Source organism: Notothenia coriiceps, unplaced genomic scaffold (assembly GCF_000735185.1).
Source record: "Notothenia coriiceps isolate Sejong01 unplaced genomic scaffold, NC01 NC01_scaffold00001364, whole genome shotgun sequence".
NCBI lineage: Eukaryota > Metazoa > Chordata > Actinopteri > Perciformes > Nototheniidae > Notothenia > Notothenia coriiceps.
Window position 1 is genome coordinate 317,299 of NW_011334065.1, and position 26,995 is coordinate 344,293.

Genomic DNA, 26,995 nt, shown 5'->3' on the forward strand with positions numbered 1-26,995 from the left:
GTGTGTTTCGCAACATGTTCTTCATTAATATATACCCACATGCCAGCTAAGGTCAGAAGAGCTCTATGAGATAAGCCTGAAACATGCACTTGTCAAGGCTCAGAGGCAAATTTTGCAAATATGGCAGTAGCCATCGATCATCTTAAGATAAGATATACCTTATTGATCCCAAGTTGGAAACATTTGCGTTACATCAGCATGTGTAACAGTTGTAAATATGCAGTGGTGTTTATTTGTAAATCATTTAGTATAATCACACAAATTCTGTGTTTTATATTTAATAATTCTGTGTTCTTTATTTATTGATTGTTCAATACCTAACAAGGCCGGAGATTAAAAACTTGGGTCGCAGGTTCCTCAACAGTGCATCACAAGACATCTATCAATATGTGTGTATACCTCCACCATTAAACTGTCATATTCTGCACATTTCTCATACTATCTACATACATCTTATATAAGAGTATAATACATATGTATAATATCAGTTAAAATAAGTGCTTCAACATAGTTAACATTGCTGGAGGTATACACAAAGTTTTTCATTCATTGCATAACTACACCGTTTGTGTATATGTCAATAAACCTTAGAAAATCTTGAAATCTTGAAAGGGATGTGCAAAATAGTCATTATATACAGTCTTTAATTAACTATTAGTAGAGAATAACGAGTAATGAATATACTTTATAGGGATCCTATTAATATCTAATAATAAAAATAATGAAATTCAATAACATGCTTTAACCACCAGGTGTCTCTTTATATCAGGAGTGCACGTTTATGGTGTAAATACAGCCTATCTACCAATTGGATCAAATATAAAAGTCAGCCGAATTAGTGTTGATACTGTAAGGAGATGTATTGTGTGAAAATAAATGTAAGATGTTGTTTAATTGCTGATATATTATATAGAGCCTTGATGAGAAGACTTCAAGACAAACATGAGGAACTGCCGCCAACACTGAAAACGTGACGTGGATCATAAATATATCAGCAATTAAACAACAATTTCAGAGGCGTTTTTGTAGAAATACTACGTCCTACGTTGTGGACCAACGTAGTTATTACACGTTTTTTTGTGAGACTGGGTTGTTGATTCAGTGTCCAATACAATCAGACTACCTAAACCCTATTGTATGTCAACAACATTTAGATACATAATAAATAAAAGATAATGAAGACCAATAAGTGAGCATTACTCATTGAAATGAAGGAGAGGAATCCTAAGCCTATGTGTACAGATCCCATGTATCACTGTGTGATAGCAAACAGTTTCTCCATGGCGATTGCTTATTCTCCACCTCCAAACGTGAAATTAAAGAGGAGAAGCCCAGCCTCTCCCCGAGCACAGCGCCATGGCTACTCACCAGAACATGGCCGAATGAATAGATGAAAAGCCAAGCATGTCAGTGACAGCTGCCCCAAAGCCCCCGTTTACTTTATCTTTTTGTAGCAGAATGACCCCTCTTACCCCCATCTGCTGTCTTCTTTATGAGCACTTCATGTATGTTTTATTATATGAGTCTGAACTCCCTGCTGTCTCCTGTAATAACTTTTATTTGATTTCTGTAGGATATATAATAATGAAAGAAAGTATGTAATATACACTTGTTTCCTTATGTTGCACGAGAAACCTGCAAGCCGTCCCACAGAGCAGTCGTCCGCAGTTTCTTTTTGGTTGTTTATGAAGCATACCTCGCTCGTAGAGACCCTGTTAAGCCCCCACATTCAGCCTTTCTGTGAAATATCTTCAGGGCGATTTTTGATTAAGGGCTCTTGAGCATGCGGCAGAGGCTGATTTGGTGTACCGGATTCAGTGTTGCTCACAGGTTGCCTGTAGGTATGGACTTTTGTATCTATTTCGGATTGTGCACAGTCCATTGAATGGGAGAATGTGTACTCTACTCAAGGGAGGTGGAAATACAAAGCTTGAAACATACATTTTGGGCTTTATTTTTATGTTTATTCCTGGCAGTGTTTCACAGAGCCGAGCCTAATCGCCGTAAAGAGAAGCAGAATAAAATAACACACTTTCCAACATGACTTTTCATGTAGCATAGAGCGCGAAAAATGCAGTAACAATTTGTACACATTGTGCAGCAGTGGCTGTGATGGGACAGGCGTGTACCAGAGGGTTGTTGTATCATCTTTTATGCTTTTTTACTCCTCTCCCTTGCTACAAGGTAAACAAGCAAACACAAAGCTAACAGGCTGGTCCCTGGAGATCCGCCTGCATGCAAAGTGATGATGAGTGTCAGCTTTGATTTCAGAAGGGTTCGTGTTCTAGTCCCACCCCTCCGTCACAATCCCTTGGTGTGATCTTGAGCTACATTGCCATGCTTCATGCTGAGTTACGCTCAGGGGAAGCCAAGAAAAGAATTGCAGTCTTTACATTTTCTGCATTAACAACATGGTGCTAAGTAAAAGTAATACAGAGATAAACCAAAAATACCTGCTTGACAATTTGAAATGGCATTTAATTCTAATCTTAATTATAACTTTCATAGAAATATTCATCAGAAATATATCTTAATGGTTATGTAAAAAATCTAAACAAAACAAAAATTAAATGGTATATTTGTTGCCTTGAAAAATGCCATTTTATGTATTTATTTAACACTGAATTAAATAGTATTCCATTGAAAATAAGAATTGACAGTTTGAAAATAGGTTCAATTAATGAGAGAAAAGTATTTCACTAGGCTACTTTAATAAGCCCTGCCATACTATACTATATATACTATATATATATTGCAGGTCACCCTTGAAAAAGAGATCTTTTGATCTCAAGGGGCTTTCACCTGGTTAAATAAAGGCTACAAACAAACAAACAATATATATATATATTTTTTTTTTCATTTTTCATATAGCCCTCATTGTTGATATAGTTTAGAAATGTAATATATGCAACAGCTGCTGCACTGTTGGGTACTCTCCTGCCAGGCAGAGAGGGAAATGAAGCAAAAAGTTCACTGAAAAGACCACATAGTGTGCTTGACCCTTGGCCCTTGGCCTTGTCCTTCATGTCAATGGCATTTACCGAAAAGAAAGTTCCACGGATGGCTTCTTCAAGATTAAATGTTGACTCTCACCACCACTGACACTTTAGCCAGAGTTTGCTCCTGACAGCAGGAGATGGTGAATAAACACAGCGAGCTCCATTAGAGAGCCATCGTATGCACGCTGAGAGCCTTAAGGAAACATCCAATGCAATCATCACGTCTCAAACGTAGCATCTATCAGCGGGCCTGATGGATTCCATTAATAAAAGACCTTTGGTGTTGTATCCTCTGTACAGCTACTCCTTCAGTGCCACCAATATAATATTGACCTAATCATTCTCTACCCCTGCAGCGCTGGCTAGAAACCAAAAAGTACCAATGTTCTTTTTCCCTTAATGAGATGTTGACATTCACAGACTAATTGAAGGAAGAGTTTCAACATTATCCTGTGTGAGTACAGTGTACCTTGAAAATGAGTGCTCCATAATTAGATGTTATCATTACAACAAACAAGAGAGGTCAGGAATGAATTGAAAAGCAGTGTAAACAATGTGTGTATATTTTCTTTCCGTTTCGTCGATATACAAATATAATCATAATAATAAGACATAATCAAATTGCTCAAATACAAACTCCCCTATAGACTTTTTATTCACGGAAAAAAAACGTTGCTCCAGCTTTTCGTTTTCTTGCGCACTGGGTCAGGTGGGGTAAGGATATAAAAATAATGTAGCATCAAAGAGGTTCTGAGAAACCATCAGAGTACTCTATATGCCAGGCCTTTACCCTGATGGTTTTATCAGCAATAGTTAGCCACTGACCTCAAATAGGGATCATGCAGTGGAAGGTATACAACAAAGATCTCCTGAACCCAAATGCAACATGTCAGCGACCTCATCCTAAGCCTTACCCATCTCCATGCAGAGGTAACCAATGGAGTTAAAAGCAACATGGTCCCTTCTGGTGGAGAAAATGAGCCTTGAGATGCAATTCCTGGCATTTTTTCATTGGTAGCGTTCTTTCTCAGTTTCACTGGGAGTTCAGCAATGGCGCCTCATGCTTCTTTAGGAAACAAACCATTCCAACAAGAGTGCTGACGAGGAGATGCTTTTTAGAGAAACTCAGACCCAAGAGAAGCAATGTGGTTTTAGTCCGGCTCTTGGAAATAATGATATTTTCTTTATGATCCTATCAGAATAGGTCTTTTATAATGCACCTATCCAGTTAAGATGTGTGGGTTGGCACCGCAGTGATTGGGAACATTTTAGTGACGCGTCTGAATCGTCCGGTTTCTAATTGTATTCCAGGGGCATAAAAACTGCCAAGAAGTATTGGAAGATCACCCATGTGATAACCTTAGTTATATGGTATCAATTTAGAGTAATTCCCAGTGCAGCTTTCAGAAATGTAACCCTCTCTGTCTAAAGGACTATCTTTTTGTGAATCATCATTGTTCTACTGACAAAAACACATTAAGTGCTCAGGCTGATGTTGGATTGTTATTGCTAGAAGTTTCACTGGGAAATTGATAGTTAGATCATTTCTTCAAAGTGAATGTCAGTGGCATTACATAATGTTAGACTGTTTTATTTAATTTCCTTCTTAATCGAATGCTAGGGCTAATTTTTAAGAAAATTGGATGCAAAACACCAGGAAGGTTGAGAACATTGTTGAAGCGTAGATATTACACTTATTGGGAGGTAGATGGTTGTCCACACATTTAAATGTCTGTTCCCCAGATTGATCCCAATGGCATGTCCATGGATATCTGAGTTATGTATATATGTAAGGGTGCTTTGAGGGTCACAAAGAATGGAAAATAGCTTAATAAATGCAGTCCATTTACCATTCACCATTACAGGTTCAATTGAAGTTTATCCTGTACTCTTTTAACACCAAATATTGAGAATCAGGAAACACATTTAATAATCAAAATCCACTAAAAGCTTGCTCTGCATGCTTTGCTGTTAATTGAGGTGTGTTGTCATGATGGAGTTGAGGCAGAAATATGCACTCTGCTAAATACTGACAGATAAAACAGTCCATCTGTCCATTTTTAAAACACCAACAACAACCTTCCCCTAAGATACATGTTAGATTCTGTGATCGCTCTGAAGTTCAGAACATTGAAGGGGTCGACGGCCCTCAGACAGCTTTGACTTCAGACGTGATTATTCAAGGCTGGTTACTTGTCATGGTAATTTTTATTCTCCAAGACGCTTTGAGTGTTCTTTCTTTAGAGTTGTTCAAGGATTATTTTGGTTGGAGTCATACTTTGAGGAGAGGTCTTAAAGTCAGCTTTAAACTCATGACTTGTTCCTCTGAGACTAAAACTATGCCATACGGATTTGTTGTAGTGACTGCACAGGTTCAATGATTAAAAGAATATGTAGCTTTTCCAACTTTATTATAGTATGTCTGTTTATGGAACAATAAAACAGCTCATATTAATATTCTAGCTACTCCAAGAAACAAACATTTGAATTCCACAGTGTGAGCATGTTCTGAGATACAAGATAGAAAAAGAATTTTGTGCGCCACTGATTTTAGGAAGGGATGTTTTATGTGGCCATTAAAAGGTCTGAACTGACTACATGGCCTCAGCTCATGCTTTTGATTATTAGAGGTAAAAAGTGGTAGAATCCTTTCATTATCAAATTTGATTGATATGTCGCACAGAGAATATTCACGTCTGTCCAACCATCTGTGCTCTGTCATTTTAAAAATGATGTGAAAGATTGAATCAGGCTTCCATTCAACAGTGGCTGTTATATATTGGACTATTTCAGGATAACAATAGTCACTTGATATCAGGTTCATTTAGGCTAAGATTTTTCTGCTTAAAACATTTCCGAGTTTATGAAATTACAGATTTCTGGGAAGACATTTGTTATTCCGTTGCATTATGGGCAATGGAGCAGCAACTTTGGCTTCACATAAAATAAGTGAAATGACATCCATTTGGCGAATCATCATGTCTTTGTTATTTTCAAAGAGCTTGAGTATGTTATTTTTAGATGAGCTGGTTATTGCTGGTGGCTTTAATGGAAAAGTACTAGTTTGATCAGTCGTAATGACCATAACAAACGCTAACAAGTCACAATGGTATTGCAGTAAGTGGCTTCATTTCATCTCATTCCATTAATTTGATGGGATTCATTCACAGATGCAGCATGTGTTGATCTTTTGATCTGATTCAAATGTCTGTCCAACAAACATGTTTTGCACTAATGTTTAAATATTTTAGTAGTATTAAATGAGATAATTATGCGTTATACAAGAGTGACATGCTTAAAAATATGACATTTTAAACTCAAGTTGAATCTATTTAGATTTTTATCTATGAATATGTTATAAGAAGTAACACCCTCACTTATGTAATCATCATCTGATAACCACTATCGTGTTCCGCTTAAAGACAAATGCCCTCAAGTCATTCTTTATTAAGTCGAACAGCACCACTAAAATATGAAAGGTCCCCTATTATACTGTTTTTCATCAATATATTATAGTTCTCAGATATATACAAAACATGTCTCTGAAGTGTTTGGCTCGAAACACAAACAGATCATTGTAGCATCCCATAATCCCCTCTGTTTCAGCCCTGTTTCAAAAGTGCTGATTCTCTGTCTGTTACTTTAGATGAAAACAAGGAGCCCCTCCCCACGCCCCTCTGAGAGAGATTTGGTTAAAAAATAATACAATGGTGCTCTAGGAGGAAGTTCAGGTGATAAGGTGGGGGGGGGGTTACAAAAAATCGTTATGACATCATAAAGTGGCCAAAATATGATCAGCTCATTTCCATACAGTTTTTTCTTATAAATGGATCAGGACAAAAAGTGAGGGAATATTTTTTTTTTCTTAACACATGTTTAACAATACAATACATGAAAAAGTGGATTTTGAATAATAGGCGACCTTTAAAACATGAGCAAATGCAATATATTTTTTAACTTTCTACTGTGGTCCCTTAATCTGATGTTCCCTTTTCTTTCAGCTTCACTCAGATGTGGACAAAGGAGATGGCAAGGTGAAGTATGTGTTAACTGGTGAGGGCTCTTCCTCCATCTTCACCATTGATGAGAACACAGGGGACATCCACGCCACGAAGCGCCTGGATCGAGAGGCGCAGTCCTACTACACCCTCGCAGCTCAAGCTGTAGACCGCATCACCAATATCCCCGTAGAGCCCAGATCCGAATTTGTGGTCAAGGTCCAGGATATCAACGATAATGAGCCCAAGTTTCTTGATGGACCATACTTGGCTGGGGTACCGGAAATGTCCCCCTTAGGTAAGCCTCCCTAATATAATCATTTTTAGTTCCCTTACAATTCCTCCCTATTTCTATCCTCTTATTTTCATTCCTTTTTTCTACTCCCTCTTATACTTTCACTTTATCTTTGACTTGTCCTCGCTCTTACATCTGCATTTGATGCTTTTCCACCTCACTGAATTTGTCTTCATCTCTCCCAGTCTTTGGGTCATGGTAGGGAATAGGGAGGTTTGCCAAAATGTCATGGCAACCCAGGCAACAGTTGCTCAGATATGCTAGTGACTGACATTGCCATTTACAGAGCCACACCGCTAGCATGGCTTAAAACCTTAAACAGCCGTTATATGACTCAGCAGATATTATGCCGTTGATCACATTAGCATTCATAACAGCTTATATTTCCTTTATCTGTCTGTTTTCAATGCTGTCCTGCAGGAAGCCATGGTATCTGGTATCATGGTAGCCTGTCTTTAACCTGCTGCTTCTAGCTGCTTCTAGCTGCATGGTCAAGATTTCCTCTAATATAAACGGGTCACGCTCCAGCTCAAAATGCTAGTAAATGCAAATTAGCCACAACAACATCCAGAGGCTTTTGAACTGAGCAGGAGCATAAGGAACAGAGTGGAGAGTGATCTCCATATTTGCTCTTTATATTGAACTTACCGGAACGTAGCTCTTAAAACATTTCATCAGCAATGTGTTTTTTTTAAGGGTTTGTTTTTGTCTTTCTTAGTATGAATTTTCCAGTTCACCGTTAAATGCTATTTAAATCTACATTTTGGTTAAGAAGAAGCGGGTGTTACTGAGCGTACAATGCTGTGGAAATGCTATTTCACGGTGTTTTAAAGTCAGTGTATTGTAATGAAGTCTGATGTGACTTAATTTACATATTTATCACCTCACACATGCCAGCACATACCTCCAGGCTTAGCAATGTTGATGAGTGACGCATGTTTAAAAACGGACTCATGCGAACTTAAGGTCTGAGTCAGGCTTGAAGGCCATGGGCATGTTTTCCACAAATTGGGCTCAGAGTTCGTAATGGCTGGTATTTTCTGGTAGCTCTCTGCAGAAAAATGTCTCTGAAAAATGTCTGGTCCAGACAAATACATTCCTCTCCATCCATTAAACAGAGGAGCACATACATCCCTAACTTCCCTTCAGCTCCTGCCAGGGGTTCCCAAAGCACTCAGGGGCATGCTGGTAGCTGAGGTCTAATCACAAGTGAGCTCTGAGTGATGGAATGGAGGCTGGAATTAGACTTGGATGTCAATTGACAGCAAAATGTTAATATGATAAACACAATTTTAAACCTAAAGATTGCTGTAGGTGACAGATAAATTATATGTATTTTCTCTGCTTCACGCCTGTTGATTTTTTTTGGAGACATTTATTCAAATATAGTAATTTGCAATGTCACAATGCATCCTCTTGAGAGGGGAGATAATTCAAGATATTTGATACCAAGCATACATAATGATTTGACAGGCACTTCAATCTGCCGTCTTAATACAATTCATTATCAAGATGGGAGCCAGCAATCAGTCCTCTACCAGTGCTGAAAAGATTAGAATTAGATGTAGATTAGTCAGTTTACACAATCAACATAACTTCGTCTACATTTGCAAAAGAAGGCAGAACAAGCATCATTCAGCTGAGGATGTATTAAAGAATATTTTAGGACAATGTCCAGTTCACCAATTCTTTACCTAGCATATTTAATCGACAGTATATCTTTTATACTAGGGTTGCCTTTTTAAATGCAAAAAAAACCAGGACTTTTATTTCAAAGTTGTCCTCAGTGACACAAGTCATATACTGTAAACAATATAATATTGGTGTAGCTTCAGGCTTTTTATCATCATATATAGTTTAAAAAAAACACAAACATCAGCATTTTATGGGGTTGCCTTTTCAATAAGAAAGTTGAGTTATTATCGAAAAATATGTGTTTTTGCCCCATCATCTTTGTTTTCATCCTAAATATATACAATTTCATTGACATAAGTAACTCCCGCTGTAATTTAAAAGGAGATATTGAGAGTGTGCGACAAACAGTAGCTTGGTTCAATGACTGAAATGCTGTCAAAGCTTTAATATAGGATGGATATTGGGCTATTGTTTAGGTTGTAGGTGGTGTTATGTTGTTGGCAAAACATATTTTGTTGGCCCCCTAAGGCGTCAAAAAAACACCTGTGAAAAAAACACAAATATATCACCACCTCTTAAGTTAGAATGGTGAACTTGTTAGCGAACAGTTGCCTGCTGCAGCTCGAAACAAGTCTTTTAAACCAGTGAGAGTGTGCCAGAAAACCAAAACAATGAAAGCTCTGTCACACTGCGGGGGGGAACTGCAGAAGATCATTTTCTGCGGGTTAATCACTAAGCTCGACCCCTTTCACGTGCGCGTTATTATAAAATTATTCATTATACCCACTTTACATTTCTGGGTTTTACCATCATATTAAATTAAAGCACTTCCTCACACTAATAAACACGCTCATATCATCATAACCTCCAAACCTCCAACATGTGTGCTCCATACAGATGGAAATGAGCGAAACAAAGGTGTTTTTTCACAACCTTCAAAGTCAAGATGGAGATGTCTGCCTGCATACAGTGGCAGTGGGAGTTGTTCCAAGGGAAACAGTGCTTTGCTTACTACACAGACAGGGGGGGGCGGGGGGAGATCTCTGAAGGATTACACAGCTGACTGTCGACAGGGGGTACAGAGCTCAGGCTTAAGGAACCAGAGGATTAGAGTACAAGAGCTGGGAGTCTCGTGTCCAACCGCAGATAAGACAGAAACCAACCACAGAGGAGGAATGCGTTACCCTTCCCACTTTACTTAATCTGCCAGCTCCTGTGAAGGTCTTCATCACAAGTCGAGAGAACAACCAGTAGAATCAAAGCATCGCCCCTCTTTGTAAATATCTGCTCAAAGCGATCAGTAAAAAGCAGAGGAAGGGGGCTGTGAACCTCTTGTCCTCAATAATTCCTTTATAGATGTCTTTAAATCATTAATGGTCACAGCTCTGCACCGCTGATGAATGGGTTCAATTTAGAGGAAATCATGAATTTAATTAATTAAAGTAATTAGAGGCCGTGCTCGTCCATAAACAAGGAGACCTTGCGGCCCGGGGATCTCTGAAGACTTTTTTGTCTTAATCGTGGCGGGGGTGTCAAATAAAAGACAAGAGGGCTTGAGGACAGTTGAAGGTGTGACAATTGCGAGGCGAGACGATCTCCTGCCGCACGGAGAAGGGCCAAAGGAGAGTCTGAGAGCTCATTACAAGCAAAGATAATGTAATGTCAATTCAAGGCCACAGCTCTTCAAGTGACTGCTCACTAGTGCAATATGCAGCTGTCATCGCTCCTGTCTGACTCCTGAGAGAGGAGACCCAGGATAATGTACATTCAAAAGGTGATTATGGAAAGGTGAAGTGGATTAAAATAAAATAAAAAATGTAATTGGGGTGTAACTTTAGCATTTTATGTAATAAGTGTACAATTTAAAACATACACATATATGTTCTGTTGTTAGTAACATTGTAAAATACTTACATTTGATTACATGTGTATTACTAAGGCCATAGTCAAAGGCAGTGTTATAAATAATCTACTCAAAGAGTAAAAATTGAAGATACTTTCTTTAATTTACATATTACTTTATGCTTCCGCGCTTCTACCATACATCAGAAAAAACGTATTTGTTTTGGTTTTCAAAACCTACCTGTCTAGGGAAAATCTTCATATATGGTGATTGTAAATGTTAAACTGAAGGCTGAAGATTTCCTTTAAAAGCTGAGAACATTATTTTATGTTTTAAGCTGAATAAACAATTTTAGAATCCTCTTGGATCAGCTGAAAAATACAATGTCCAAAGCAGAAACAGGGCTTCTGAGATCTTTCAATGAAGTAAACTACTTATAGAAGAGACCGTAAATAGTGAGGTATTAGTTTGTTATTTTATAAAACACAACCTAAATGATCTAAAATCTTTTTCTAACGTACTAAACCAATACAATTGAACATTAAAGCCATTAATAAAAGTCAACTTAATGGCAAAATAGTTAATTTGTTTGCATTCGACACACATACCAACTAAAATGTCCACTGAGAGTTACTTGAAAGCACATAGTTAGCCACTTTCTTTAAAAGTGTTGTTATTCATTGTCTCTTGGCAATTGCAAATAAAAGTGAATTGATCTCTTAGCAATAATCCCTGAAGCGATGTGGAGCAGGTGTGAATGTGCATAATCAGGTTAATCAACAGTGACAGCTTTGAATACTCATGAAAGCTTAAACAGAAGGTTTTAATATTCATACTACTGTTTTGTTTATGTATATCGCATTTCAATTTCAAAGCCCAAGATATTATTTTAAATGTGTGCTCATGCTTATTTGACAACATATGCTGTTTGTATTAATATAATGGTCACATCCTTGGTTTTAAATTTGCATTCAGAGTGTGCGCTAAGCTCATTGTACTTGACAGTTGGATGCAGCTTGTATATGCAAGTGGTTTTGAGAATACCTGTCTTCCATTCAGATTCAAGCATGCCACATTTATTTTCATTACGTGCAGATGACAGTTGGTCACCCAAGATGCGGAATTGATTAGGAAACCTGTTTTGTACACAGCTGCGGGGGAATGAATAAAAAAAAAGTCAGGATCTGATCTATCACGAAGACGGACAAATGTTGAAGGGACACAGACGGGGCAAATTGAGTAGCAGATGACAGCCTCATGGAGCAGAAAGAATCTATTCAAATTTCCTGGTGTTTTTCTGACATCCAGTAACCCACCTCAGATAACCTTTCATTCTGGCAATATTGTTAGGACAGGATTTTTGTTGGACAACCTGGAGAGAAAAATAAAACCTCTCCGAGTCCATATTGAATGTTGATTTACAGCCTCTGTGACGTGATTTTAACTATCAACCTGTAATAGAGCTTTAGACGTCACCCGAGCTCTCTTTCACACTCTTTCTTCTCGTTCATCCTTTGACCTTGGTGTTTTAAAACTACCTGCAATATAACCTGTCATGACTAAGAGGTGATGATATAATCTAGGTGTCCTTCTGCGAGCCGCCCGGTGATAACTTCTCCAGCTTCTCCCTCTTCTATTATATTGTTCATATCCACAGCCAGAGCCTGTTAATTCCACTTTATAGCCACAAAGGAGGACTCTAATCTTCAATTTCCATGATCAGTTTCATCCGGTAAAAAGCCTGTAAAAAACGTCTCATGATAGAAAGTGAGATTTTTATTAGGATGTTTTCTTCAAAATAAAATATCACCAACTTGCAAGACAGCACTTTTTGTCAAATGCTACAAAGGCTTGAGATATGTGCAGCTAGCTGTTAAAGTGAAATATTAAAGCAGCTTTTTATATGAGCAGCTGGAAAAGGCATTGTTTTTCTTTTTTCAATTCCAAGGTTATTTCAAAAATGTCTTTTGTTGATGATTTCATCGCAGCAGGCGTCAGCTTTAAGACCAACTCTGACTTACAGTCTCACAGCAAACCGTAGACTCCATGCTGGTTGATTGTGATAATTTAACAGTTAATTGGCTTCTCTTCCCTTTTATCAGATTCATATCAGTTATTTGACATTATATAATCTGTAACGATTAAAGAGAAACAAGGCTGATATGGCCGACCTTCTGAAAGCGATGGGCAATGATTGAAGCTGATTATGTTTTCTCTGTGAAATCTTCAAACACTTCTCTGCCTTTACCTTCCAAGCCACGGCTGTCAGCTCAAGTCACGTCAACCGCATTCAGCCGGTATTTTAAATAAATAAATATAAGGCGTCATGTTTGATGATTTCTTCTGTGCCTTGGAGGAAGAGTGGGAGAGGACAATACTGTACTGCATGCAGGGACAACAGTTGTTAGTTGTCAGCGGAGTTCATAGTCTAGTTTAAAAAACAAATTGCCTTCTTGTAAACTCGGAGGAAGTTAGGGCAGTACGGGGCAAAATCCGGCTTGATATGTTGGGCACACATTTGTTTCCCCTAAAACAAAAGGGATATGAAAATATGCCAATCACTTCTCAACTGTGTACAACAAATGTTATACTGTCTGAGTTGACTAGTACAGATGTAGACTTGTGTTTATTATTTAATGATCTTAAAGCCATTTTATTTGACTGAATGTATTAAATTAAGGTTTTCAAACTAAGGTATTTTAAAGAGGCAGACCTCTTAAGTCATATACTCCTTACATTATACTTAGTTTGTCAATTAAAGGCGTTTTTAAATGAAGGGGTTTGTTTTTTAATAATAAATCAATCGCAACATTAATGGAATCTCTGGCTGCCATGCCAAATAATTGTATTTCTAACTAAGATGTCAATAAGGTTATTTTGTTCAGGTGTAATTTAAAGGATTATCTCTTATTTTATACTAGATACTAGCTTGGTATATTCTTTTTGGTTATATAACTTGTTTTGTTTGCATTCAATTCAGCCACTTGCTCATTTTTGACTGCACTAAGGGTTATATGTATCCTTCTAGACCAGAAGGTCTGCCTTGCACTGTTTACTAGCCTTTATACAGTCTATGGTACTAGCACCAGAATCCAACAAAACCTCCTCAACAAACAACATTTAAGATGCGTTTCTCATAGTTACATTTTCCTCTCCAGAAGCAGTTTATGGACCCTTAAATCAGTAACTGCCTGTGTTACCATCTGTGCTTATAACAACAATTTCCACAAACAAATAAGAAAAAAGAATACAGGCAGAATAAATGTTTTCCCTGTGCCTTTTTTCTTTCTTTTTCTTAATACATTGTTGAATGTAAAGAGTTGTAATGAGCTCTAATTAGTGGAAAAAAGACTAAATCACTGCAGGACGAGTTCAAGCACTCTGACTTTTAGTAGTTTCTGGATCAGTGTATGGTGGGGGTGAAGGGCCTGGTAAAAAGAGCACAGATTGGTTACACAACCCATTTGGCTGCTGAATTAGAATCAACAGATTGAAGTTAAGGGAAAAGATGCTTCTGACTGATATACGGGGGTGGGAAATGGAAACAATGGCGGCGAAATGCTCCCCAAAGGCTCGCAGTTACACTTTATCCCCCTGCAAAAGACGGCAACAAACCCAATGTGTTATGTTTTCTTAGCAGCGTTTGAGGCAAAGTGCCAGCACACAGCACATGTCAGATCTGTTGCTGCCGCTGAAGTGCTTTAAACTTTATACAAAAGAAAAAAAAAACTCAAAACCAAACACCAGGCCCAACAAAGGAAGTGTAGTAATGACTAACGAGATTATTTACCGCCTCAGAAGTCACATTTTCATCGCTTTCACTCTTTTTTCCCCCCCTCTCTTTCAAGTGGAATTGGTCACATGCTCAGTTGATATGATAACTGTTTCCATATTTAGCTCTGTTTGACTTCTTGATGCTGTCTTGGAAACTAATGAAGGGTTGTCTGCCCACAGGAACCATGGTAGTGCAAGTGGCAGCCACAGATGCAGATGACCCGACGTATGGGAACAGCGCCAGGGTGATCTACAGCATCGTGCACGGACAGCCGTACTTCTCAGTGGAGCCCAAGACAGGTATGTGTCAAACAAAATGGTCGTATGATACACAGATGTGGCCAGTGAGAACAAAACGGTGGATTCTATTCACAATTGAAAACACCAGTGCTTCAATTTGAAACATCTGATAATAACATAATAAAGCTTTATTTATATATTTTTCATACAACACATGCTCAAAGTGCTTTACAAAATGACACATCACAAGTTAAAAATAAACAACAAGAAATTCCCCTCAGATTATTTGGTGAGAACTTTACAGGTAAGTGCAGCAAAAGATTCCTTGTGTTAATAGACACAAGGAGGTAAAAGGTATGATAATAAAAATTAAAATAAATAATGATTTCTCAAGACAACTGAATCCATGCACCAATATCAAAAATATAAAACCCCTTAAAACAAAGGGAACATATAGGTACAAAATAAATACAAATAAAAATATAATAGTAATAAAAATGCCATAATTCTAATAAAGGTTTAACGATTAAAATATAAAAAATAAAAAAAAACACTGGAAATAATGCTGCTCCAAAAACAAGTTAAAATAAATTATGAAAACAAGCTGTTTTCACTTGAAATGAGTACAAAAATCTCCCAATAGAAAAAGTGAAAATGTGCTTGGTAAGATTTCTTGAAAGAAGATGGGATATTTAGATAAACCAGATCTTGTGCAGCTGGGAGAACTTATTTTGAACTATATTTGACCAGAATCAGGAAATGTTGTGTTACAATATAAGCCGCAAATGCTCAAAATGTTCTGTTCTCTGAAGTCAGTTGGTGATTTTGCAAATAATTTTAATCTGAGATACAACTCAAAATAATATGTTTGACTTAATAAGATGATGCATTGTCCAAAAACAAGACCCGATACCTAACTGCATTATTACTTCTGAAGTTATTATGTCTTATAGCAGGTGTAAAGACATATTCTGACTAGATATTAGACGAATATACTTGGCAAGATTTTGAGTTTTTGTAGTGTATTGTCAATTGGTGCAATCATAATAACAGCAATCAGAAAACCCTTTTTCAAAAAGCCTGAGAAAAGGACTGAAGTAAACTGCGATATAAATTGTGAGGTAGATTGTTGACTTTCGGGGTGTTTTATCCTGAGAAGTGCAGCAGCAGTCCTCGCTACATCTTCATAGCCGGCTCATTAGCCACTGCCCTGCCGAGGCTCGGATACTTCATGCAAAGCACTCTTGCAAATAAACAGAAAAATACAGGCCATAATATCCTCCCATCCTCTGCTTCGCTAGCAACACATACACACAGTGCGGGATTTTTTTTATTACTGAATGAAGTTCCAATTCATGAACTGGTGAAAGCCACTGCAATGCAGAGATTTATGTCGGTTGTTTTTCACACTCAGGCAGCCTCAGAAATATGGGGGATGCTCGACATTCACACACTCCACAGTGACCTGTAAACATTCATGAGCCCAACCACCGGAAAAAAATGGGCCATTGAAGAAATATGATTGTATGTGACAAAAAAAGGAAATGACTTCATACTGTGTTGGTATAATGGATGCTGTGTGTAAGGAGGGAAATATGTTGTGAGCATCAACCTTTCCGCACACTTGGCTGTGAAGTCGGCGCAGTGTCACAGAATTTCACTTTCTAGAGACCTTCGACTAATGAAGCCTCCCGCTGAAGCTTTCATTAGGGAACATTTCCGTGTTTCCATGTTTTGGGGTGAACATTCACATGTTTTACTCACTCTAAATGAGAAAGTTTCTCATGGATACTCTTTAAGCTCCGGCAGTTCCACAGGGACTTCTCTCAGGCTGTAAAACTTTGATAAGTGAATCCTCATGACTGCATAGAAGCAAATTCTTCTGTTGGCTAATTCATGCGTAAAAAAAGAAAAGAAGGGCGACCACCTTCCTGGAGATTAGTTTGATTTGGAACTTGTGAATTATTTGTGCTTCAATGTTTTTCTCAGTTGCTTTCTGCAATTAATTCAGCTGGTGATTAAAAAAGAAGTATCCAAGGATACTTCCAAGTCTTATTGAATTTGAAACCGAAAAACAGCTGGTAATTTGCCTTATTTTGTCCAAGTGTTGCCTTTCAACATATTAGTCCAAGTTGTGATGTATTTACATATTACCCTTCTATTAACCTCTGCATTATCCACTTTGTCTGCGTGCTGAGATAGTCTATAATACATTTGTTTGTGATTCTTTGCTGACCAGCTGCCTGTTGTGGATCCTAAACAATGAGTTAATAATAGGCGCTGAAATACTGTAGAAGGCGAGAGGGAACTGCAGAATCTATTTTGACACTCTTTGACTTTGTCACTCCAAGTGACCTTTCTTTCACATAATGTGTATTTTTCATATTATTACATTGTTAATATAGAAAAATTAAGAAACTCTTAAAGCACTTTTCAGTTCAAACCTATTCAAGTCTAAGCAGATCACTTATTATTCTAATTTAATTATTTATTTTATTTTCCTGGTGTGAATCTGTACTGTCCTGTTGTTCACTCTCCCTCTGTTGCTGCTTTAAACGCCTTAATTGCCAACAGGGATTATTAAGTGTCCATTTGATCTTATCTTATCTATTCTAGGCTTATTCTTATTTTACTAAACCCTTCAGCATCCCAGTTCCCCCGACAAGTCACCACATACAGTACTCACTTTATTTACATTAATTTTACTCTTAAACTTGGTATAGACATCATCTTTTTACACGTGAAATATAACCAAATTCATTTGATATTCCTCCTAACCAATTCCTTTTACAGTTTCCAATACCTACAAATTATATACATATATTATTTTACGAGTTAGCAGAGGCTTAAGGAGCATCTTGCAGGTTTATTTTTTTTCTACATTTATGCTTAAACTTGCTTGAAAATTACAATTAAAAAAGTGAATGTAGGATTTGATATGTTTTACGAAACATAAGGGTAGTTGCGTTGAGTTGAGCGGTTGTGTTTTAGTGAGCTGGTATTTTTCGGTAGTTTTACATTGTATTTCACCATTTGTAATCATGGTGCAGTATTGTGTTTGTGCAGGTTGCACAAATACCATCCTGTCAGGACATCGAGTCCACAGTAAAAAGGACCGGAGCTAGCGTTCGTTCCTGGGTGCGTTGTGCATCCACCTCCCTGCAGCACATACTCTCCACAGCTTTATCAGGAAACCGTATTACATCTCTCTCCCCCCCCTTCGCTGCTCTCTCTCTCTCCCCTCCGGTACACGGCACCGTAAGACGTAGTGTGGAGTTGCATTAGGTAACGCTGTGGTGGCTGTACTGCTCCAGCCGTCTCCTTTGTGTTTGTTTGTTTCCCCCTGTCTGTGTTGTTTGTGTGTGCGTGGTGGCTGTCACTCCTGGCTCCCGGCTCAACCTCCACTCACCTGCTGCAATCAGCTGTGCACCCTCCCCGACTACACACCTGCTTTCCATCAAGCCATTTACAACGNTGCTGACAGTTTCATGAGGGCCCAAAGACCCAGATAAGGTGGTTTGTTTTTGGATAACGCTGTCATGGTTTGGATTTTGGAGTACAAATGGGTTTAAACCTGAAGTTATGTGGTATAAGGGTGAGTTCAGATGTTACCTAGGATGTTAACGTAGGTGTCCTTTTTACTAATTGAGACCACTTTGCTACATTTTTTAAAAATGGGTCAAACCACATCTGCGGGCATAAGAGATAAACTGGGGTTATGGCCAAAGATTTTTTGTCTCTGCTGATAACATTTCTTACATATGGGAAATAGCTTTAATAAAGTCACCGGCAGTCAAATAAAATGGAAGCAATAACAACTTAAAACTGTTTTAGGGAAAGTCCCTTGATTTACACATTATTACATTAATACTTACCCACAAAAATGACCATTAACATCAATTACTCACCCACTGTTACTGGGAATTCTTGAAAGAAAAATTGTTGTTTTTCTCACATTTGGATAGATCGAAACACCAAGTAAACTCAAACGTTTTAACCATAATTTTTGTTGGCGTAAAAGAGGGCCCTCTGACGGGGTTTTTGGGGGTTTTCCGTTTCCTTTATCGTGTTATAGGTTTTTTGTGCATGTAAAATGGTCGCAAAAGGGGCTTAAATTCCCAAAATGTACCGCTCCCACTACCCCCCCTTTATGAAACCCTCCATTGGATTAGTAATGTTTACTTTGGTATCATTGTGACAACACTATGTAATACACGTGCTTCTACGTGGCTCGGCACTTCAAACAGTGTTTGTAGTCAAGTCAACCGATTTACGAGTCCAAGTCACTCTCGAGTCACCACTCTTCGAGTCCGAGTCCAAAGTCCGAGTCACCTAGGAGAGTCGTAGTCGAGTCCGTGTCCAAAGTCCGAGTCACCCAAGGAGTGTCCGAGTCGGTCGAGTCACCATACCTGTGATCGAGTCCGAGTCAAGTTCAAGTCACCCAAGGGAGTATCCGAGTCGTTGAGTCCGAGTCATCATTACCTGTGTCGGTCCGAGTCAAAGTCGAGTCACCTAAGAATTGAGTACCAGTCAAGTCCGAGTCAAAGTCTTCATGTATTAACCTTCGTGGACTGTTATGTGTGAAATTGAGCTGCTCTCTACATTGCTTTTATCATGTCATGTTATACTAATCTGTCTATTGAACTGCTGTGAAGCGAGTTTGGCTACAATTCTTGTAATAGGTGCTATTGTGGTGCCGAGAGATGGGAGTAGGAGGCGGGGTATCGAAGCTACAAGCTAGACTTTTATTTAGCATCGGAACACACATGTAAACAACTTCATGGACGGGAAGCGAAGAACGGCGGAAACAGGAAGTCCGGCTCACTAAAATGTCCGTGCGGAACAATACCCCAACCCATAGATCCGTGGGTGAATAATGTCAATCACCACACTATACAAATATAAAGCTTATTACTAATATTATTATTATTATTATTATATATACATAAACTATATTTAAAATGAGTTACCTTTTAGAGAAGTGATTATATTTGTATGCCAATAATTCCTATGGTAAAGTTTTCGTTTTGCACTTTTATTTTGATAGTAATAACGGGACTCTTATTTTAAAGGAACTTTTACCGGTTAAATCGGTTTACTAATAAATATTTAGCCCCAGAAAGCACATGGCTACATAGCATGCAAAAGGACGTCATTCTGCATCTTAAGTAGCCATGTGCTTTCGTGTTATCGGCTGAATCTTTATTTATTTATTAGATCACTCTGATGATAGTGTTCAAGACAGCCTATATGTCTGAACTCGATCCTTAGAGTAATGTGTTACGGAGCCTTCTCTTCAATATTGTTTCCACATAACGAGCATTTTGCGCTGCTCTTTTCCAATGTGGAAGCAGAATGTGCAAAAGCATACAGCAGGATGCGGGGTGTGTCTCTAGACATCTTTAGACTGGAATAGCGGGGCCCAGTACTGAACTCGCCTCGCAAGTGCACACGCCAGGACAGAGGACATTAGACTCCAGAGAAAACTTGCTCGAGTCCGAGTCCAAGTCATCGTGCACGAGAGTTCACGAGTCCAAGTCCGAGTCGAGTCAATCAGTGCGCGAGTCCGAGTCGAGTTACGAGTCCCGAAAATCGGCACTCGAGTCCGACTCAAGTCCGAGTCCAGGACTCCATCTCTGGGTTCCCACATGTTAGTGCGTTTGTGGCCAGCAGTAAGCATTGCAATGATATGCATCATTTAACAAGAAGCAGAAATCAATGTGTCCTCAGAAAGCTGAACATTACAGCTCTGCTGTTTTTCTCTGCAAATTGAAATTGAGACCTCGACATGTGGAAACCTACAGGCACCTTACTCTCTTTAGTTCTGTTGATGTGTGGCCCACACCAAAGATATTTCCTGTTTCTTATTTAAACTCAGTTCAATATATGTCAAGAAAGGTAGGAGAATCTATCACATTGAATGGTATCAATTTAAAATATTGCAGATTTTCACGCTCTTAGAGTTTTTTATATCAATTGAACAACTGATTTTACACCATTCTTCAAATTACTATTTAAAGCAACACATCTGTTGACTACAGACATATAACAATATTGTATGTTGTATTATATTGTAAGTATGAAGCTACAGCCAGTAGCTTAGCTCAAAATAAAAGGAGGTAAAACAGATGGTCAAAATTGCAAAAAAGATCATCTGCCACCGTCGTGATGACAGTTTTCTTTTTGGTGGGTTAAGACCTAACTTATTGAATAACAATAATTCATAACTATTCAAATATTGACAACTCGCTGTGTAATTGTAATGTTTTAGGAGAAACCTGTTAAATATCACACTCTTGTTCTTATATTTGATTTGGTATGTAAGGTAAGGGGGAAAATGTTATATGCTTATAAAAATATTTAGAAAAACTCATTTAGAAATGTGAGCTATAGGATCCCAGCAGGGTGAGACTTGTCTGTTTCATAGTTTCCCGTTTCAATTTTTTTAGAATTACATACGAGAGGATCCAAACCTAATTTTAAAAAATAGACATGAAGTCCACTGTAAGCATGTTGCATCAGATCTATGTGCCGCTGACAGCTCCTGCCTGTGCTGAGAAGAAGAGCTAGGCCAGCCCTGAACAACTGGAATGCCTTGACTTTGCCTCCTTCTTCACAGACAAAATCATGAAAAGTAGACAAGCAAGTCAGTTCCTCGGTATATCAGGCAAATGTGTTGTCCCTGTGTCCACTAAAAGTCAATTCAGACATCATGACACAATTCCGGCTGATAAATGCTAAAGACCTGGAAGACATTATTCAGCATCTGAAATCCTCCTCCTGTAGCCTCGAGACAGGATTTTTCAAAACTGTTTTTCATTGCTTGGCCTCAGATATACTACACATAGTAAACAAGTTTCTCCACTCGGGTGTATTTCCACAAGCCCTGAAAACTGCAATAATTAAACCGCTCCTAAAAAAGCATAACCTAGACGCAACCGTAATGAATAATTACAGGCCAATATCAAACCTTCCCTTTTTAAGCAAATTGATTGAAAAAGTGGTTTTTCAACAGTTGAGTAATTTCCTGTTTTTAAATGACGCTTTTGATGTGTTTCAGTCGGGCTTTAGACCTAACCACAGCACTGAGACTTCACTTGTTAAGGTCTTAAATTACATTCATTTAAACACAGACAGTGGCAGAATGTCAGTGTTAGTATTATTAGATTTCAGCACTGCGTTTGATACTGTTGGTCAACAGTATCAAACGCAGTGCTGAAATCTAATAATACTAACACTGACATTCTGCCACTGTCTGTGTTTAAATGAATGTAATTTAAGACCTTAACAAGTGAANGGCCTCCTTACCAAGGTCTGAACAATGTTTAATATCTCTAAAAGTACGAAACAGATTTGAAAGTTGTGTTACACGAATAATGTCAGAAAGATGTGTAACATTTTAAAGTTGGAATGAGGTTTCTGAGTGAAAGTATGAAGGAGCAGTTAGCAGTTGAAGTTGCATGAAGATTGTTCAAGTCTGAAGAGCTTCTCCATTGACTTCCATGTTAAAAATTTGATGAATTATGGGATGTATCTCTGGAATTATGAAAGTTATGAATAAGAAAAGTAATAGCCATCGATTCCCGACCGAGCTGAACGTTTTGATGTTTGAACAGAGTTTCTGCGATGTGGAATGTGGGAGAAGAGGAGGTGCAAAATAACCCGGCGGAATAATAAATAATTTTGTGCGTAGCATAACACATAGTTGGAATGCTGTAGTAGCAAAAGCAAGATCAGTTGCTTTTAGATTTGAAACATTTAAAGTGGTGGGATAATTTTTAGCAAATGTGAAAATCATAAATAAATAAAAAGGTTGTTTGTAAAAGGAAGTTAAAGTTGGTGACACAACAGGATATTTTTACAGGAAACCAGCAGAGCATTTTTCAGTGGCTTAATTTATTTATTTCCCAAGGTAGTTCTTCTTGAAAGGTAACCAAATTAAGATGAAGACAAAGCAAACCGCGTGAACACTTAACACCTAATATTTCATTCAATTACATCTGTGTCTAATACCTTATCAGGGAGCAATATGAGGGCGGAATTTAAAATGAAATCTATTGAATAAAACTTCTAACAACCCATACTTTAAAACAGTAACAATGCTGCTATAAGCCTGCAGGATTTTCCCCTCGACACACAGCTCTATAAAGTGTGTTTTTACACCTGGTTGTTATTAAGGTGTTAAACTACATATCTTCCCAGTCCCACGTGGAGTCACACGTCTCTGACAGCCTTCCATGTTATTCAATTCTGACATCCATACTGCATCTCATAACCATGAGATCCAATCGCCTTCTGCGTGGTCGGAGGGAGAGCCGAGTAAAATGAGTTGTGGTCAGGAAGAGATGGGCGGCAGAAGGCTGAGGCTCTGGCAGGGGCCCAAGGGCTGCGTCTGGCTGCACATTTAGGTGTGTGTGTGTGTGTGTCTGCCTCTTTTTTGACAGGTTAATAAAGCAGCCATTGTCCTACAGAAAGATAACCAAGGTGGGATTTGTCTGTGAGCTTTAAATTATCACTCCATCCTAAAAATCACTCGAAATAAATCTTTATTTCACACATTGAAGTGAGTGTTCAGGGTCTCAGAGATATGTGTCGCCAGGAACTACTAATCCTTCAATTAATGCTTGTGTAGACACGCTAAAGGCCCGGACACACCAATCTGATAACAAAGAACTGACAAAGATGGACCCCGACTATTGCATCGCCTCGCGTCTCTGCGTTTTGGCCATGTGTCTTGTGTCGCACTGGAACACACCGCAAAGACTTCAGCCGACGGCCAAGAAGCACGTACGAACTGCGCATGCGAGTGGCAATAACTCTCCTTACCAGCAGGTGGCGGTAGTGTGTATTCTTCATTAAAAAGAGGCAACAACCGGAAGACAGACTGCGTGATAACCGAGAGAAGAAGAACAGACTGCGTGATATAAACAAACAGCAAATAACGCGTGCATTCCATTTTCACTCTACAACGAGAAACTCATGGGGCTTTCCCGAACCTGTGTCGAGAGCTGGAGTTAAATGAAAACTCAGATTTGCCTTCTTAATAGTTTGTTTGGGTCCCTCACTTCCGTTTTCGGCTTCTCATGCACTGATTCCTCATCGTCAGCCTGACGCCCACCGGCCTGGGGCCTCATGTATAACGGCCCGTCCACACTACAGCTTCGACAGCTTCAAAAACGGTTTCCAACGCGTCTGCCCATTCACTTTGAATGGGGTGACGTCACGTTGCCTCGCTTTTCGCCGAACTGAATTGTGAGTAGCAGAGCGGAGCTTTCCTGGCGTTTCAGGCTGCAAAAGTTGAGCAATGTTCAACTTTTGAAGCTTCTGAAGCTCCTGAAGCTTTCGGTGGAAGCGTCAGCCAATCAAATAATATGCCAGTATAAGCTCTAGCCAATCAAACCGCTGCTTGTGTGTCAGGGGCGGGAGATTCATGTGATTGGTTGTTGGTCGAGCTTCAGACACGCCCGCCGGGAAGCTTTTTTTGAAGCTGTAGTGTGGACGGGCCGGAACACCGTGCGTAGGGTTGACGTGGGAAGGTTGCTTACGTATACGTAAAAATAGGTCCATACATTTTCAGCCACTTTCCGAATCACCAAAAATTGCGTACCGGCGAGGGAAGTGCGTACGGCACTTCCTACGCCGGTTTCCCTTTATAAATCACAACCGACTCGAAATGCGGTGCAGCTTTTGCGGGCTTCACGTAACGCCCATATTTGCCTATAAATAGTCAAAGAAACGCCCTTTCATTCATTCATTTTGACTGACTGCATGGAGAAGATCGCAGGAAATGACGACAGAACAGCTAAAAAAAACATCTCACACCGTGTCAGATTCTGGTTATTTTGGGGAGGTCGAGATCAATCATATTGTTTGGTGGATGCAGTTTGAACCAGAGTAGCAGCATGGAGGTCGGATCGTCACCAGAATAAATAAATAAGTGGTCCGAAAAAGGTTAATGACAAAAAAAATACACATAGCCTTCCTCAGGCAGTGTGTTTGTACCGGGGACAGTAGACACCCCCTTGATGAGAAACTGTAAGAAATGATCGGGGAATCCCTCCGGAGTGGAGTCATGACGACTGGATCTGTCACACCTCTAACCGTATATCCATTGCCGACACCACCGACATGGACGTGAATGGTCGCGCAGAGAATACACAACAAACAAGGGCAGACACCAACAGAACACTACACGCAACCACCGACAGTGAGGACCCGATGGCGCAGTTGGAGGTGAGTGGACGACGTATGTTCGACACCGTGAGAGTGGTGTAGTATGTGTGACGAAAAGTAGGGTTCGGTAAATTATGCTCGTATAGTTGGCCTCCGAGGGTTGGAAAGAGGCGGTTCTACATTATAAGTCGGCTACATAGAGCGCAAAGGGAGGCCAATGTGTCGGGCAATCACACCTCAACGTAATCCCATTTGCCGCTCTAAATGCCGACTATAGACGCGTAATCGAAGACACTAACCTGAGTCATAGTTTTGTCAGGAACGGTCCATGCTCGAAACTGAATAAATAGTCGTATGATGAAATCAATGACGGACTATATACTACCGATTTGAAGTGTTACAGACACTACACTAGCATTAATGTAGACCTTAGATTGCGTACCAGTGAGTGGGTTCTATTCGACGGGTCAAGCAGGTTGACCTCAAGAGGAGGTGAGTGTCCGAGACTAAAGAGAGGCTTCCCGCAATAAAAAAGATGTATGAACCTACAGGACCAGAGAACCCTGCGGAACGTCCGCGAGTATTAATATTCCCAACAACCAGGCAGTATACGTGAAGCTAATAAGTACACAGTTGAAGAGAGACACAGAAGACACAGCTTGAGTCGTAACCACTAGTGTACAAATAATTATGACAATGTGGCCGCGAGAGGGGATACAAAGGGGGCACAATCGCTGTGTGCGCCCTCCAGTGCACGGCTCCGATTAAAAAATACGCCTTCACTTTTACAGAAATGTTTGGCGCGGTCGTCAGTGACGACACATTGATAAGACACATAAGAAAGAATCTTTAGATCTACCAATAAGTAGTAAAAGGATGTGTAAAGTAAGTGTACACAGAAATGGACCTTCAACGAGAAATTCCTGTGTAGGTTCCCCGGAGTTAAAAAATTTCCGCTATAATGCGGTAGTTGTCTTACCGCATGCCGGTCAAAGATGAGTCTACAAAGCGGCTAAATATTTTATGCATTGAACTGCACCCTTTTTGCACGCCAAGGAGGTGCGGTTGAGATGGGTACGCACATTGATTCGTGTTTTTGCCTCTCTGCTCTTATGGACGCTGTGGCAACCGTCTTCCTTCTTACCTCTCTTTATACACTCCTTTATTACATGTATTAATTTTAGCCATGGAAGTAAATGACATATTACTTCTGTAAGTAAAAAGTTTGTACACTAATTTTCGGTAGCAACTTTACTAAATTGTTGCGGACAAACGCTAGGAGTCAACTGTGTGTGTTTATTGACCCTCTTTTATTATTTAATGGCCTATACAATAAATGTTAGTGGCTTTAATACAAGACAAATTATCAATACTTGTACAACAGAGTATTTACTACGTTTTCCATTCGTCCTCTGTCTTTAATGCAGATTTTCGCTGTGCCAAAACGAAGATATACAACATCGATGCTGCGTACCATTAAAATATATTACAAACTTAGTATGTACAAATTTAGCAATCTAAATACGGCAAACGGTGTCTGAGAGGAGTTCAGCGAACAATTTTGTGTCCACCTCAATACCTTTGACTCTCGTGTGTGACTACACCATTTAGACATGTCAGTGATATTGTGCTTGGTCGTAATCAAGCATAAAGAAAATTATGACCGACCTATATCTCAACGGCGCTTCCCCCCCAACGCTCGTGTCCGAACGATCACCTCTGCGTCGCGTGACGACTAGCCGTCGACCCTGTGTTGGTGGTATTATTCCGTTTGTTNGAGGCCTTCTTCAGATTTAGAGTGCGTGATGTCACAGAGTGGAGGACAGATTTAATTGTGCCTTCATATTTTCTTTTAAACCTGCCATAATTCCTGAGACATAATTTTTCATGAGAAACGTAGGAAAACATCTCGTAGCTTGAAAAATTAAAATAAATTAAGCAAAATAAGTAAACAAAATGCCTCTTGAGGGCATGAAGTGACAAAAACGTTCAACATGTCTCCATTAAACCCCATTGTAAATTCAGCCTCATCTTTCCC

General features: G+C 39.1%; 1 protein-coding gene across 1 annotated transcript in view; it reads left to right on the top strand.

The window, feature by feature from the left end:
- The window catches only part of cdh7a (cadherin 7a), an 85,935-nt gene that overhangs the window by 28,968 nt on the left and 29,972 nt on the right, over positions 1–26,995 (top strand). The window contains exons 3-4 of the mRNA XM_010788479.1: positions 7,001–7,295; positions 14,725–14,844. Of these exons, the coding sequence (XP_010786781.1) occupies positions 7,001–7,295; positions 14,725–14,844 (415 nt within the window). The remainder of the gene's footprint in view (positions 1–7,000; positions 7,296–14,724; positions 14,845–26,995) is intronic.